Raw genomic sequence first — 17,649 nt, 5'->3', positions numbered from 1 at the left:
CAATGGTTTTAAGCTAATTCATCCTCCTTGATAATCCCATAGCCAGCAGCTTCGTCAGCGGAGAGCAGAAGTCGGGCTCATCCTCCATCGCCAGACGAGGAAAAACAACACAGCAAAACAGCTGAATGTCACAGGACTGTCGCCAAGGTTACTGTGAAAGACTCACAGCCTTTCCCTTCAGTAAAGTCCAGTTGGTTTAAGTATACTTGGAAGCCATTAGCCATTACATTATGGAGAGTAGTGTCAATAAGAGTATTGATAAGTAGCATCAGTATCGATAAAATTCTAACGATACCCATCCCTAAGAGAGACCAACTCTGACGCCGAGCTCACAGTGATGAGCGTCTGAACTTCTGAAAAGCATTTCTTATTCAAGACACCTCAGCATCAAGGAAGGAAGCAAAAAGGACAGCAAATACGGCTGCTGGACAGATATCACCTCAAAACCACGCATTTATTCTTAATTTCACTTTGTTGAATCAGGCTGCATAAGTATTATTCATAGGGACTCAGACCTCAGTGCCGCTCTTTATCCTTTAATTACTCAACAGACGGTGTTAGCCAAGCAATCTGACTAGCCTAACACACATTTAATTCATTTATTTTGCCTAATCACGGTGCAGACACAGTCACAGTTAACATCAGCTCCCCTTTGGATATCATTCTTACATTATCATCACACATATTTATTGAATTTTCTCCAAAGCTTTCCACCCATTCCTCTTGGTGACTGAAAAACAGTCCCATGTGCAAAATCAGTCTGACCGAAATCAGCAAACACCCTGTGAAAACAACCCAATTTCTATTTATTTTATGAAACATTGCAGTGTACCGATGTGACAGCAGATTAGGGCCATTGTCAGGAAAAACAATTATGGACCTAGGAGGAGGAGTGATATTCCGGAGAAAAATACTCAGAATTTCCAAGATTAAAGTCAGAAATTTATGAGAAAAAAACTTGAATAAATTCTAATTTCTTAAACTCATTTTTCTTGCTGTTTATCAGGCCTGCAGCTGATGACCTCATCAAATTCTGCTTTGCAATGGGATTTAAAAACAAGGAGATCCTGCTGATTTTAGCCCAGAATCACCAGATTGTTTTCTTCCCAAGTCACAGCAACGTCTCTTCAGATGCTGAGGAGAAGATTGTGATTCTGGGCTGAAATCACCAGGATTTCCTTCTGACTGAATCCCACAGGATTTCACAGTTTTCGTCTCCTAAATTTGTGACTTTCTAGTCTCAGAATTCTAGACTTTTGTTGAAAGTGCTCTACACCAAATCTCTGTGGTGAACTCTCTTATGCTCACAAACTTTGGATGTGAATGTTGAAAACCATCGCTCCCTTCAAATCTAAAAGACATTATCGGTTGCTGATCTGAAGGCTCATGTGCACTTTAGGAGCAGCTTGAGGGAAAACAAAACCTGCCTTCCAACCGTCCCACTCTGTAAAAATCACCCCCCAAGCTGAAACATCAATCAGCCTGAGAGCATCTGAGTCAATTCAGCTAACGGTCAGTCCAACGTGATCACATCAACTCCAACCTATAATCAGTGTCTGTCTTCCTGCTGCTGAACGTGTTGTCTGACCGGCGGCTGGAAACCACTAACCTTCTGGAGAAAAAAAGCATGGATCCAGTCTAATGAAAGATAGATTGGGTATTACTCGTCATTACTGCCTGGCTGGAGTGGAGACCACAGACATTCCTCCTGACTAAACACACTCCGACTCCAAAACTCAGCCAAAGTGATGAAACTTTCAATGTTTTTCTGCTTTCTGCCGGAGCATTTTAAACAGTGCATATTGTTCCTCTGCACGCTGCCAGCATGGAGCCAGGCGTGCCATTTAACCCTTCGAAACCCAGGAGCCCATGAGTCTTTTTTCACTCTTTCACTCTTTTCAACAAAAGGTTTTTTTTTTTTTGTTTTTGTTTTTTTTGGGGGGTGGGGGGTGATAATTGTCTTGTAAACAAAAATATATATAATTTTCCAGTAATATTCTTCTAATTTTCTAATTTCTACTAATTTCTTACTAATTTTTGGGGTACTTCTTGCTCATTTGCTCAGGTTAAGAAAGGGTTAAATGCTTGGGAAAGGTGTCTGAACGCAGCCTTTCATTTATATATACACACAAAAAAGCTAATCGATCAATCCAGCATCACTGATCTGACATTTAAATGTATCAGTTTATCAATAAAGATACATCAGACAATATCTCATGCAGTTCAGCTCAGCAGCTCTGCCATAACTTCTGCCTTTTAACAAAGTTTATAATGTTCAGTTTGTGTTGACATTGTGCAGAATGTGTCACTTTAATTCTGTGTTTATTACTGAGGTTGTAGTTTGCAGAGGTCTGCTACTGGACTGCATTATACTGAGAGGGGTTTCTGATTTTTTGTCTTGCCTATTTATATACATGAGTGAGGACAGAATAGTGGAAACAGCTGTCAGTAAAGTGCAGCACTAACTATGAGCTCAATGCCAAACATAGAAGTGAATGAACACCTCTATTACTGTGACAACAAGAAAACTCCTGATAAAGTGGACACTGAGTGTGTGTGTGTGTGTGTGTCAAAATAAATAAATAGCATATTTTTCTATTTTTTTCCTAAACTCCTAACTGCCTTTTCTCCATGTCTTTGACAGAAATCAAGTGAATTTGTTTGGGTTTCAAATGGTTAAATGGTTCATTCTCTGTTTTCCTTGCCTGCCCCGTGCAGCAGATAGGTGCTGGCTGGCCACTGAAGGGTTAAGTGCTCTGCTCTATAAACTGTGGTTTAAGAATCTGCTGGAAGCTACTGCTTCTGCCTTTAAATACAGTCATTTGACACATCGGGACAGAGGCTTATAGCAGAGCGCGGCTGCCGAGCCACACTTTGGGTTTAATAGAAGCGACAGTGAAGGCGTCTGGCTGCCTGGGACGACATGAAGGCTCTGTTATTCACCTGTTTTCTGGTGCCGTGGCTGGCGTCCGGCTCAGCACAGCGGTCCAACCAGGACTCACAGCTCATACCAGGATCTGTTGCCGGCAGGGAGCTGGGAGGATACTTCACTGACCAAATCGCTTTGAAATCAAGAAGGGCTAAGGTAAAAAAAAAAAAAAAAAAAAAAAAAAAGAAAGATATTTAATAAATCCACTTTCTTTAGGAAGTATTTTCCTTCCGTAGGCTATGAAAAACCATTAAATATTCAGAACAATGGCTTGAAAGTAATCAATCTATTCTGATATTTGATGATATGAACAAACTGGGTGGATAAATGTTGTGACTGTCGGCTCATTTTGAACTAAGCTGCAGAAAATCAGCAGGTGAGCTCCTTCAATCACCGGTTTATTTCTGCACTTTAGTACAACTGCACGGGACGATGCCTCTGCCCGTGGTCGAGTTACATAATAATTCTGGGTGATTTAAGATCTGACGAAAAGGAAGTTGAAGTCACAAATTGCAACATGCATTTTCCATATGTCTGGGGGAAGAAAACTGAAAGAAGAGAGAGGACAACGATTCACTTCTCAAACATCCCCTGGTTAAATTTGAGCACACAGACAATGCATGAGTTTGCTCATGTAAGAAACTTTTCATTTATAAGACATTAACAATATCTATCAGGGTTAGGGTTAGGGTTTAATCAGATGATCTCATTTCTCTTGCTATGTAATGACAACAGCTGTCAGTACTTCTCTATACTCCTCCAAGAGAATATCTATCATTCAACTCATGGTTTCGCCTGTCTTGTACCTACAGCCTCTTGCTGTTGTTACACAGACCAAAATGAACCCAAAACAAACCACTCTAACCACACTAACCAACCCTCCTTTTATGAACCAAAACCAAACTCTGGTCTGGTCCCTCAGACCTCCAAACCCTCTGGGGAAACTCCGAGAGGCTGAAAACCAAACGGAGAATCCAGACGAGGAAGAGGGAGGGGTGTGGGGTCCAGATCCACTGAAATGACTGAGATCCAATTAGTTAATGCCAGAGTCGGTGCCAGAACAAAAACAGAATTTAAACTAATATGGCCATGAAATAAAGCTTTAGTTCTCATTAGTAAAAAAGTAATCATTTGAGACCCCCGCAGTGTGACAGCTGTTGTTCATGAAAGACTCCGTCAGTGCCAGATCTTCCACAGACCGGCCTGGGAGCTTCGCCTGCTATCACAATGAACCAATTTAGCAAACTCAGGGGAGGATGACCTCACCCACCGCCAGGCCCGCTGGTTCTCAATCATGTGGCGTCGAGGCTCCAGATGATGCAAGTTTTCATCAGTAATTTGTTCATTAGCAGGGGAGCAGGTCCACTCTGTCTGTAAATCAGTGGACTCGGTTTGGCTGGAATGTGAACCTGCAGACTCGGACGGTCCTCGCTGCTCAGATCTGCTTTCTGTCTCAGCACGCCAGGAGCCAAAACTCATCAGGCTGAAGGGTAAAATTCCCCAAAACCCTGGAAGGTTACACAGACGTCTGGGTCAGAGGCCAAAGGTCAAGGATGCACAATCCCCAGGAAACCAGCCTGTTCCTGAGGGATTGTGACCAAGGTTATTATAGTTCACTGAAACTAAAACAAAAACTAAAACTAGGTGTGAAAAAACATTTTAGTTAACTGAAATAAAATAAAAACTGGACTTTAGAGCAAAAAAAAAAAACAAAACAACAACAACTAATAAGCAGCTTTGATCTGATTGGCTGACGTCACGACAGGTATGGTGGTCAATGAGGGTCACATTAGTCTCAGTCGGTATCAAGACTTTGCAAAACTGTGTTGTTACAAAACAAACTAAAGTGCTGATGAAAGTGTGTGTGCAGTGTGTTCAGTGCTGCTGCTGGTCAGTTTGCTCAGATGTGTGTGTGAGTTTGCGTTGGTGTTGATGTTTATTGAGATTGGGACATCGACATGACGTCCCCGTCTCAATACCTATTCTGACAAACAGCGGCCGGATTAGAATAAAACAACTGACTCCCACTGACACTGACAGCAAGAACAACTCAACTCCAACTCAACATTTTCGAACAAGAACAACTCAACTGGGACCAGCGAACCCACTCTGCAAGCTAAACTGACACTCCTACATGTATTTTAGTTGGATCTGTCTTTTACAAAGCCTAATCCCAGGTTCTTCTCAGTATTAAGGCACATCTGATAAGCCCAGCTATGGTTACTGATCCACGACAGCTGCAGAACAGGGAGGGAAACTCTCAGACACGATGTGAGACATCGCAGCCAAAAGCTTAGCGGAAATCAAGCCAATTCTGTTGGATAAAGTAAAAAAGATGGTGTTTTGTCAATTCTTCAGTTCTCCAATAAACAAAGCTCTGCTACACGGAGAGATCTTGACCATGACCGCTGGATTGTATAAGGCTGTAATTAGGCACACTGCATCACATTAAAGCCCCCACCTGTGGGCATAAGCTGGTTAAATGAAAGCTCTTCATTTACCTGTCAACTGCATTTTCAGTTTAGAAAAGTAGTTTAATCTGCTATTCTATTTCTCTAACATTTTGAATTACGTTTGCCTTTTAAATATGGTAATTTTAATTTAAAGCTATGAACGTGCAAGGGCACAGCAGCATTGGCCAAATATATATTACAATTTTTAAAAAAAATACATGAAAAAGGCAGATGTGATGACAAATCATATGCTGAATGCATTTCCAGTGCCAGATGTAAAATCATATAGACTGTGTCCAACACGTTAACACCAACTTTCACCTGCAGAGGGCGCTGCCTCCTCATGCGGACATGGCTGATGAACCAGATGACAGCCCGATCCCAGAGGGAGGAGACGCCACCGGTACGACCCACTCACCAGCTCTCACACACACACACACACACACACACACACACACACACACACACACACACACACACACAGATCTGCTCCATCTGTGTGTGGTTGCTCCAGACTCCAGAACCCAATCACTCCAACAGAACTCCATGTTATTTGAGGAGCAGTTTGGAACACAGTATGAATGTCTGAGAACGTTAGAGAACATCACGAAAGCCAAGAAACGAGTTTACATGCATTTCTGAACAATTACATTTTTAGTATGATTTGAAAGTTCTCTGAGAAAGTTCCTGAAGAGCCAGCTCAAAATGTTGAAATTTGAATTTGGGTTGAGGACTTCCATGGCTTGCAAGCATTTAGTGAGCACTGAGACCAGTGTGCTGAAGCAAGGGAAGAACCTGAAGAACCTGAAGAACCACCAGCCCACAAACCCCCACGATCAGCACTTTCTCTGCTCTACTGGCTTGGAAAATGCTATAATAAGTTCAATAAAAACTGTAAATATAAGTTTGATAAATCCCATGTTCTCCTCAGTTCTCCCTCTGGGTTCCTGAAGGTGTCAGATGTGTGTGTGTGGTTTCAATCTGCTGCCGTGGTCGTGGAGCGAGGACGTTTGTTCGCTCTGAGTGGGAAGACGAGACCAAACCAATCCAGAAAGTGGATCAGTGGTTGAAGCTGGAAACAAGGAGGAAGAAGAGAAGAAGAAGCAGAAACACAAACAAGAGAATCTGCTCAGCATCAGGTTGTTGGTTCACACTGATGGAGCTGGACTGACCCTCTGACCACAGGAGGCTCAACTGGTCAGGACCAACTGGACTGACCCTCTGACCACAGGAGGCTCAACTGGTCAGGACCAACTGGACTGACCCTCTGACCACAGGAGGCTCAACTGGTCAGGACCAACTGGACTGGGAAAGATTTCAGAGGAGCATTATTGAAAAAAAAGTTTGAGAACCAGTGCTTTAACCGCACCTGCATCCTCGGTTCAACAGCATCATTACTCCAGGGTCACAGCAGCATTTGTGTCATTTACTGTTAGACAGCTGTGACCTCTGACCCCTGACCTCCTTGCTATTGGCATGAGGAACTGAAGTTTATTCAAAGGCTAGAAAACCATTATGAATGCAACAATCAGATTAACGATTCAAATGAGGATGAAAAAATAAAGCAGACTGGTAACATCACCGTCTGCTGGCTTAGTACATGCAGCAGGAATCTGACCTGCCGCACAGTGTGTGTGTGTGTGTGTGTGTGTGTGTGTGTGTGTGTGTGTGTGTAAAATTGTAAATGCTACACAATGAGGACCAGAATGCATTTTTAACCAACAGAATGAAGTGGGAACATTTTGTCCTCACAACTATAAAGGCAAACTCTGTCTTATCAATTAAATAAATATTCCAGTGTTTTGGTCAAAATCCCCTTTCCCCAACTTCCCCAGACTGAGACCAGATGTCAGACACCATTTTTCTCCTCTGGACGTCCACTGGTTCAGTTCTGATGGGTAGCATTTCCTGTTAGCTTAGCATAAAGACTTGAGGTCTATGGGAGTCATTAGCCTGGCTGCGTCAAAGTGAAAAAATAACCCTTCCAGCAGCCCTGAAGCGTCTGATTCACACAGCGGATCATGTGGATTTGAAATTCTCTGTGAGCAGTGTCATGTAAACTCACCCCCCCAAAAAAACAAAAATGCAACGCACATCCTGTTTTTTTTTTCACCTGCCATCAGAGCCAAGACGACCACAATAAGATAAAAAAAAAAAAAAAAAAATAGTAAGATAATAGGCCCTGTAGTTTGTGAGATTAGCTGCAGACAGAAACACACACACAGACACACACACACTAACACCTGATCCACTGATCTGGATAAAAACAGGTTTTAAGAGTCAGGAAAAACAAACTTACACACTTACATTTATCATATCCTTTTCATGTGTTAATATGATTCAACCAAAATGCTGCAGGGATTAACTCAGATTAGACACAACTATATTCTAGTTACAGTCAGTGTTACTGTCAACGATTATGATGACAAAATATATTCATCAACGACCCTTTTTTTCATGACGAAGACGGGACGATGGCGAGCTAAAAACAGCTCTTTGATGACGGAAACATAACGAGACCTGTGTGTATTTTCATCATGACGAGACGAGACGGGATGAAAATGTCAGTAGGTGGTGCAGTGGACTTTCAGAATGCATTACTTCCTCCAGTTGTGTGCAATCTGTCTGCCAAAAGCTGAAAATATGAACAATGCATCCTGCGGCTTGTTTGGTTGAGAATGTGCGCATCCGTGCCTACAGCCTCATTTACACTGTGGTGTAAACACACACACACACACACACACGGGTGATGGACTTGCACTTACAAGTCAGCAAATTTACCTAACCTAAAGCAAACAGGTACATATAGACTGGGGCTGTATATTTTGATGTCTGTTAAGTTTTACATCATAATAGTCAAATGCATGTTCTGTATTACAGCAGCACACACACTGAAGGTCTGGTTCTCAGAAATAAAGCCATGATCGAAAAGAAAGAATGTTTTGTTTCTTGACTGTCTCTGTGTATAATGACAACTGATTCCACAGTTATCAATTTTACATGTGTGTAATGTACAATCCTGAGTATCATTACGTACTGCATGGTTGCATTTCATCTCCATTGATGGGAGAGTCTACCTGTATTGGCATGATTCAATTAGTTTAAACTATATATATGTATATATATGTGTGTGTGTGTGTGTGTGTGTGTGTGTGTGTGTGTGTGTATGAATGACTAAAACTAATGACTAAAACTCGACTAAAATAGTTTTAATTTTCATCGACTAAATCTAGACTAAAATCTTTTTAATTTTCGTCGACTAAGACTAGACTAAAACTATTACGGACAGCAATGACTAAAATGTGACTAAGACTAATAAGCATTTTCGTCAAGAAGACTAAGACTAAAATTAAAATGGCTGTCAAAATTAACACTGGTTACAGTGTTGCTTCATGCAAAGATAAAAAATTATTATTTTTTACTTATTATTTTTTACTTGGTCAGGGTAGTTGTGTGCATTCTCCATACGATCCCCATTCATTTCAGACTCTAATTAGGTTTTCTCGTTTGCTGTTGTATGTTATGGTCTAAATTCAGTTTCACAGAATTCCATTCATTTCCATTGAACAGCTCCGTTTCCGCAAGTTACTATTCAATATTTCATTCATCCAAGAATGTATGAGAAGTCACAGTACTTAATATGAGATATGAGCCTAAGGAAACACTCCACTCTGCCAGACAGCGAAGGAGGGAACAGCATCTTCTTTTCAGGCGCTGCCCAGTGACTTGGAGCAGTGGTGTTTTATGTGACTGATTTCATACAAACTCAATCATGGAACTAGAATAAAGAGTTATTTCTCTCACAGCACCAGATTCCTCTCAGCTGATCAGTCAGTCAAAACTGACTAAACGTATTCATGGCACAGAGGCTGAGAGGATGATGAACCATGGAGAAACACATCATGCTTCATTACAGGACCTTGACATTCCACCATGTGACCCTGTGATGAAAGCTTTACACGCTTTGAAATGTTCTCTGATTGTACAGAACCAAAGCTATGAACAAACAGAACCAAGAAAACACCAAATCAGGGTCTTAGTACTTTAGCGAAAATGCATATTTTTTCTGTTTTGGCCTTCCAACTACATTATCACGGCATATTCAACCACCACAAACAAATAGTTTTGAATATGCCTCCAAAGCAGATACATTTTAAAACAGTGGTGTGCTGTTGTAGTGTGGACAGGCAAAACAGATTTTCAAAAACAAGCAGAAAGAAAGCACTCAGCAGCGTGCACGTCCACCATCACTACGCAGTTCTCAAGATCTGCCAATTCCACATCACGCAGCTGATCACATTAAACCTGTCGAGTCTGAAGGTGATGTCTTTTCTGTTTAATAAATTCAAACGTTAAATGGTTGTGTGTGTGTGTGTGTGTGTGTGTGTGTGTGCAGCTAATTTTGGGAGCAATGCTGTTGCTTGTTATGCACCTTGTTGCGTTAGGCCACGCCTACCAACACACTCTCTTCTAGCCAATCAGCATGAAAAGTTAATCTGCTCTTTCTTGGCCAGTGATTAACCTTCCCATAAGGTTTTGAGCAAATCCACTCGTAACTTTTCGAGGTATCCTCCTGCCAGACAGACAGACAGACAGACAGGCAGACAGACAGACAGACAGACAGACAGACAGACAGGCAGACAGACAGGTAATTCCGTGTTCACTGTCAGTCCAGAGAAATAAGTCTGGCTTGTTTTGGTTTTGTGTCTTGAGATCTTTGACATCCTGCTGGTGCTTCATGCATTCAGCTCAACAACAGACACTATTCTGCTTACCATGACTAATATAATATGCAAGCCTCATAAAGTAGATGTTACTGTGTTTTGTGTCTCGCTCTGCATGTCAGTGTAGACAGGAAACTTTCGGACACAAACAAACTGTTTTGATATTTAGCCAGCTGACTGTGGACACGGCTTTACTACATGTTGTAGTGTGAGCTTTATGGCCCCTAATTTACAAACTGTCACTGTATGAATAAATGAGTGAAAGAAACCGGGATGAATCTGTTGCTGTTTTTGTGTTTTCGTTCTGTAATCTTGGTAATCTTGTAGAATAGAAAATAGCCCAAAAATAAACCAGCTTTGACAGTGATGGTCTCATTTTTTCTACAGCCAATCTACTATGTTATTAAAATGAATCGAGAATATAGATATAGATATAGAATGATAAACGGAGGTAAATATTGCACCCATAGGGACTTTACTGTGTAAAAGATGCTGGCAAAAATGTTGAATATGCTGAGGACGGCTGAATGAGTGTGTTGTGTTGTGTTGTGTTGCAGACCTGCCCACGTGTCTGCTGTGTGTGTGTCTGACCGGCTCGGTGTACTGCGAGGAGGTTTCTCCAGACATGACTGCAGTTCCCACCCTACCGAAGGAGACGGCCTACCTGTACGCCCGCTACAACAAGATCAACAAGATCACCGCCAAGGACTTCGCTGACATCGGTGAGTCTGAAAATGTCTCCACATCACCTCACTGCCCAGCCCGGAGAGTCCGGCAGCTACTGGTTTGACCAGGGCCGGGATAACGTGTTTATCTCCCGAATCAATACTCTAACGATACTTGGGTGCTGATTCGATATGTATTGTGACTCTACCAGTACTGCAATCCAATATTTAATATTCGATATTCAAATGATTTATTGCTATTTTTGATTTTTGAATCCTCCTCTGGTTTGTGTGTGTAAAGTTTGATGAGGCTGTGATTCTCCTAGAGGTCACTAGAGGTCATTTTCTCCAGCGACGTCCAGTTTGACAAAAGTCTCTGCCTGCAGTGAAATGGCTGCTATGGGGGCCAACATCATCACACAGGAATCAAATGTGGCTCATTGAATCCACAAGAGTCTCAGCTTTCCAGTCAAAGCCAACTGATGCAGCTCCAAGACTGTTTAGGCCCCAGTCTGCACACACACACCATTTTACAACAGGCCACAAGAACACATGTGGACTGCAGGCTTTGGGGCCCAAACTGCATGGGATTAGCAGAAGGTGGGCGTGTCTGCAAAGGGGAGAGAACCCATTTTCATTCACACAGCTGGAGGTCAGAGGTCAAGGGACCCCACCATGCCCGTTTTACCCCTGCCAAAATTTAGCCAAACTTTAGAGCGATATTTAGCCTCCTTGCCAACAACCTAGCATAAGATGTTTGGTGTCAACAGACTCCTTAGGTCATCTAGTTTCATATTATACCAATAGCTAGTCTCTCTGCTGCTAATTGTAGAAGGACCTTAAACCACATCTGTACACTTCTTAGTCAGTATAGAAGACCACAGTTTGTCCTGGACAAATGCTTGGTGTCTTTGGTTTTCTGCTGACAGTTTATGACCACAGTGAAAAAACTCCACGTCAAAGTCTCTCCAGCACAAGAGAACAAGAGAAGTCTGAGTCTCCAGCTAGCACTCCAGGCAGGCTAACACAAGCACAATTTTTTAGCACAATTTTGCTCTCCAAACTTAATTCAACAGAATGTTTGCCAGAAAGGACACAAAATGGCTGCTATGAATTAGTGACATCTAAAGAGGTAAGCTAGTGAAAATCACCTAAAAAGAAAACTTAATTGAGTCTCCTTAAGCAAAGAATAAAAGCCGACGAGGTCTACAAAATAATAAACAGTTTAGACAACAACATGACAAGCCATCTGACAGAAAAACAAAATGCACATACTTGAAAGTGCCTTAATTTGGAATAATGATTAAATAGTTATTTTGGCATCTTGTTATACTGTATCATAAATTTCACGCTAAATAGCCTGCATTCAAAATAGCTGTGAGAAAGAGACAAACAAGACACTACAGTTTTGTGTGATAATAATATAATTATCAAATTCAGTGAGTATGTTGGTTGGGTAAATGGCTGTGGATGTGTTTTCTTCTCTCACCAGTGACTCTGAGGAGGATTGACCTGACAGGGAATGTGATCTCAGAGATCGAGGACGGAGCCTTCTCCAAGCTGACCCTGCTGGAGGAACTGTCACTGGCTGAGAACCGACTGGTCAAACTGCCCATGCTCCCCGCCAAACTCACCACCTTCAACGCCAACTACAACCTGCTCAGAACCAAAGGTGTCAAGGCGACAGCTTTCAAGGTACACATCTTTACCTTTCCAACTTCCTAAATTAAAACTTTATGCTATACTTTACCTTTTGTTAAGACTGTTCTGTTTTACCCCAACGTAAACAAAAAGCTGAAGGAACGAATGAATGAATGAATACCATCAACTTAACTTCAATTTTTATCACATGCTTTTGCCGCAAAATCTTGCAGCTTTTCAACATATACATATTTTTATTTTATTACAACTTATTCAGAAGCAAACCTGTAAAACCCACCACTCACTTGGACAGACGACAATACACTGGTTGAAGCAGATGAACAGCTGCGCTGTAGTGCTGGGATTTGATCCGATATTGCCGATCCGATTTGATCCAATTTGATCCGATTTGATCTGATATTGATTTGGTTAGTTTTATTAAAAAGCATTTTGAGCTGTTACTGAATTACATGCCTGTGTCATTAATACTTGTATTATATTGTGTCATTTGACAACAAATTATTAAAGGTATTGATAATTAAAATGGCTGTAAGACTGGTAAAAATGGCTAGGACCACCTTTTGTAGCCCAGAGGAGATATGATGCTCAAACACTTGGTATGTTGTGTTAGTGTATGTTTATGAGTTGTAGAACATAATAAATAATCTTGCAGGAGTAAATGTTTACCAGTAAGCGTGACTCAAATAATTTAACAATATGTTAAGCTAAGCCAGTGTGCCGCTGTTAGTCAGTGAAAATAGAGCGGAGTGGCACCTCTTCACTTTGTTACACAATCTATGTCAGTGCGCTGCTGTAGCTGGAAAGTTTCTCTGCCTTTTGGACTCGTACGGTGCCGGTGCAGCTGTAATGTTTTTTCTTGGTGGTGCAGGTGAAGGTGAAACCACTGGAGGGGTTGTGCCACCCAGATTTGCTTCCCTCCCCTGTAATTTTCCCCAGACATACGTTTACACTCCACACAAAAACAGCATTTATATAAATATTAAAAGATCGATCTTTGGGCGTACAGATCGATCCATGAGAATTTAAAAGAAGATCGATTCAAAATCGGAGGATCGATCTTTTCAACACAGGTCTACTGCGCTGTCAGGTGGATACCTCAAGGAAAAAACTGTTGGTCTAACACAGACTAGGGCTGCGTGGGGCTTCAGAGTATCCCAGCATGCACTTGGCAGAGAGCATCACACTGGACAGACCACCAGTCCATTACAGAGCTAACACACACACACACACACACACACACACACACACACTCACATTCACACCTTTAGGCCATTCAAAACAATCAATTCACCTGATGTTCATATCATTGGGTTTTGGAAGGAAACCCACACTCATGCATGCAGACTCCCCACAGAGAGGACCAGGCCGAGACTTGAACCCAGAACCTGCTGACTGCTGAGTTACCACGCCGCCCTGTTACACCACAACAGCTACATTTGTTAACCACAAAAAAGGATGGAGATAGAATTCAGTATTCACTGTGCACTGCTGTTTTTCAAATGAAACTTTGTATCTAAAGTGTAAAAATACAGTTTTGCAGGAATTAAAAATACCTGCGTAATTTTCCAATTAATGCCAGTGCATTTAGATTTGACTTTCAGGTACAAAAACAAGCATAATCTTACTCACAAGGTACTATGATGGGCAAGACTAGAAACCAGTGAAGTTATTCAAGCATTTGGTGTGAATTTGTTTGCCAACAGAAACTGACGAAGCTGGTGAACCTGTTCCTGGCCAACAACCAGCTGGAAGCTGTTCCACAGTTCCCTGAATCTGTTCGCATTGTGCATCTACAGGTCTGTAACGTACCACATGATGCACCACTCCGACATTATAAACATACAGATGCAGTATGCATCTATATCATGTACAAATACAGCACTGTAATTTAAGAAAGATTGTACTAACACAACACTCTGTCTGCGTTTCCTGACAGAACAACAACATCACTGAGATCAGCGCTGACACCTTCTGTAAGGGCAATGACACGTACTACCTCCGACCCAACCTCAGCGAGGTCCGCATGGACGGCAACCCCGTGCTGCTCTCCAAGTACCCCAACAGCTTCACCTGCCTCAAGTCTCTGCCCATTGGACGATACAACTGACATGGCAGGAACTTCACCCCAGTCCACCAGCAGCAGCAGGGCTGGTTTCCCAACATGAAGAACTGAGGGAACACCAACACGTTCTGGATTTTAGTGAGTTTTCTACACAGGTTCCACAGTGGCAAACATGTTTCAGCACCTGTGCTGCAGTGATCCTAAAAACAGCTTGTAAAATGAACAGATTCCTCCCTAACACCAGCATGCACTGATAGCTGCAAGCCAACCAACTAGCTAGCAGCTAACTGCATCCTTTGATTTCAGAGAGGGACATTAATCATTACAAAAAAAATCTCTCAATAAAGAGGCATTTTTGTTTCTTTATGACAAGTAATGGATGAAAATAAAAATATGCATCAACACTAAAATTCAAAATATTGCGGCTTCCCTTTAGACAGCTCTTTGCTCTTTTTTCTGACCTAAACTCATACCTCTTTTAGAACTGTAAAACCTTTCAAATTAAGATCAAGTATACATCCAAAGGTTTTGTAAAAGTTCCATCATAATACACTAAGTAAAATATATTTTTAATGTTGGTTCTTAGTAGGTCCATACATTTTTCCAAATGAAATCCAATTTCATCTACTTCTATAATACTGCCTCACAGCTGAATGTGAGAGTAATCTAACTGAACTGAGCACTTGCTGGTAAACCATGTCTCAACATGTTAACCAGCAAGGAAAACAGGTCATGCCAGAGGAATGACACCTTCTGACTTGAGCAGCCAATCAGTATTTCAGTAAGAACAGAGGGATATTTTGGCATGCTGACTTGTAGTCTCATTTTCTTCACCTGTGACTTGTCATTCTACGGTGAAGCTCATAACATGTGAACTTGCACGTGGCCTGTGAGCTTTGTCAGCATTTCTGACCAAAAGCAGTTCGTGTAGTTAGCCAAATAGCACGTTAAATGTCCAAGTATCCCTTTAAATATGTTTCTTTGACATTTTCTTCGTATCACACTGTTGGTCTTGGCCAATTCAGACAACGAACATTACAACATCCTCAAACGCCAGCTGGAACTCAGTAAATACACTTTGCTGTTCCAGAATAATGACTCTCAAGGTGAACTGGAAAGTTTGAGCTTTCCTCAGTGTCGTGTGAATTAACTTCATTTGTTAGTATTCAGTAGAAATGACTCCAATTAAGGACAATGACGGAGTAGACTTGTCGAATTTTAGGTCTTCGTCGATATTTTGCAAATTAACTTCACTTTGTTTTAACTTATAGACTCTAGTTAAAGTGAACTGGGGTACGATGTATCAATGAACTATAGTAATGTGAAAGTTACTCTTCTTTACTTTTTCTGCTTTGAATTTTCCTACCCTAACCCTGTCTCCCCAAGTCTTACAATAATAAGAAATGATGTGACTTTGGGAGCCATTACCTATGTGAATAAGACAATGATGTACAGTAAAAATGTGTATGTGACATGGCTATGTGTTTAAGATATTTTAATAAAGTTAAACTTTTTTTAAATTAAAGTGGGCGTAGACTCTCGGCTTGTGTCTTGTGTTTTGGTCTGTCAGTGCCTGTGCTTTCTGAGGGAGGCTTAAGTAAGGACATTTTTTGTTACAAGCAAAAGCAGAAAAATGTCATCGCCTCAGCCAGATTCCTTACCAACCAACAAAAACCGTCTTATCAGAGGTAAAGAATAAGTTAATTAATAACTAGGATGAAGGAAATGTTGCGAATGTGAAATACATTCATAAGCAGAACACCAAGACTAAAAACACCATTTTGCCACTCATCCAAGAGGCTTCATCCATTCTATTTTACTAGCTCAATTTTTCTCTCACAATTTGCAGTGATTTCTAATAATTTTCTTAAAATTCTATTCGGTTAAGAGAGTGTACCCGGGCTCAGTCCCGATCGCAGCGACCAGAGTTCGAATCCGACCTCAGGCCCTTTGCTGCAGGTCATCCCCTCTCTCTCCCCTGCCCTTCCTGTCTCTCTCTACTGTGACTGTCAAATAAAGCAGAAATGCCAAAAAAAAAAAAATCTTTAAGATTCTATTTGTGTTTACTGTTTGTTTCAACTGCAGCCATATTTCCCAATGCTAGTGTGTAGTTTTGTTTAAATGATATATCTAAAAACAAAAGGTTGTTCAGCAGAGGGGGATATAAGAACTTTGACAATATTTTTTTTTTTTTTAAAAGGACAATATCTGAGACAAAAGGTACATATGTAGGCAATTCAATGTGTGTCTTACTAAATAGCTGCTGGTTAATTTTATCCACCAGCCACTGTGTACTGTTAACAGAAATGTTAAAAAATCCTGGACGGTATTGTATGTGAACATTCTGTGTGTCCTTATAAGAATATGTTCATGTCTAGGGACCATTAGAGCATGGAAATCAACATACAAAACACTGCCCACAATACAGTAAACTAGTTATAATGGGAATTACGTTTCTCCATAATAACATTCCAGAAACTGCAAGTCAAGCACATATCTGAAGGTTTAGAGCACACAGGCCAATATGGAAAATGTGGGTTAATCTTATTCCTTTGGCCCAGCCAAGTTGGCAGCAGTAAATACTCCATTCTCCAAGTAAACAGGAGAAAAAGTTGCAGCTGCGTAGCTTGAGAGGCAAAAGCCCTGTTGTGGGAGGGAGAGAGGCTAGAAAGAGCAACTTTCACACAGACTCAGAGATGCTGTGGAAAATCAATTGACAGAAAGATTCAGGAGGGCAAGACAGTCCAGGCTGCTCTCAGCAAGGGGAAATGCTGATACTGTCAGACGGTGGAGCAAGCAACAGACCTAAACTCTCAGCAGGAGCATTAGGGGGACCAGGTGGGTTGACAGAGTCCCTCTCCTTGGTAGAAGTCACCTGGGTAAGCGAGAAAGCTCCTCAGAGAAGGCCCAGGTGTGGATGTGATTTGTCCTGAAATGCTGAATGCTCCAGACATTGCTGGACATCTCTTAATTGTCACATTAACTTCTATAACGCTGCCTCTAATTGGCAGACATGAGTGATAGTCCCCATTTTCAAAAGAAAGGAATCACAACGCAGCATCCCAAGGGCTTTGTGTCCATCTTCATTTCGAGTCAAGCACTTTGAAGGTTGGCATCGTCCTCAGCTGAGGGTGCACCCCTTCCCCTTTCCTGT

The 17,649-nt window shown here is 41.5% G+C and overlaps 2 protein-coding genes across 2 annotated transcripts in view; one reads left to right on the top strand and one right to left on the bottom strand.

Annotated features, from left to right (window-relative positions):
* Positions 1 to 17,649, bottom strand: part of cenpp (centromere protein P) — a 120,975-nt gene that overhangs the window by 85,127 nt on the left and 18,199 nt on the right. The window lies entirely within an intron of this gene.
* ogna (osteoglycin, paralog a) lies at positions 2,867 to 16,020 on the top strand. Its single transcript, XM_030052270.1, has 6 exons — positions 2,867 to 3,085; positions 5,710 to 5,785; positions 10,664 to 10,828; positions 12,264 to 12,466; positions 14,137 to 14,229; positions 14,370 to 16,020. Exons 1-6 carry the CDS (start codon positions 2,924 to 2,926, stop codon positions 14,538 to 14,540), a joined length of 870 nt encoding a protein of 289 aa, XP_029908130.1. The 5' UTR covers positions 2,867 to 2,923; the 3' UTR covers positions 14,541 to 16,020.

The sequence above is a fragment of the Myripristis murdjan genome, chromosome 5 (genome assembly GCF_902150065.1).
Source record: "Myripristis murdjan chromosome 5, fMyrMur1.1, whole genome shotgun sequence".
Classification (NCBI taxonomy): domain Eukaryota; kingdom Metazoa; phylum Chordata; class Actinopteri; order Holocentriformes; family Holocentridae; genus Myripristis; species Myripristis murdjan.
Note: the sequence above shows the minus strand (reverse complement) of the source record. Positions and strands in the feature narration are given on the sequence as shown.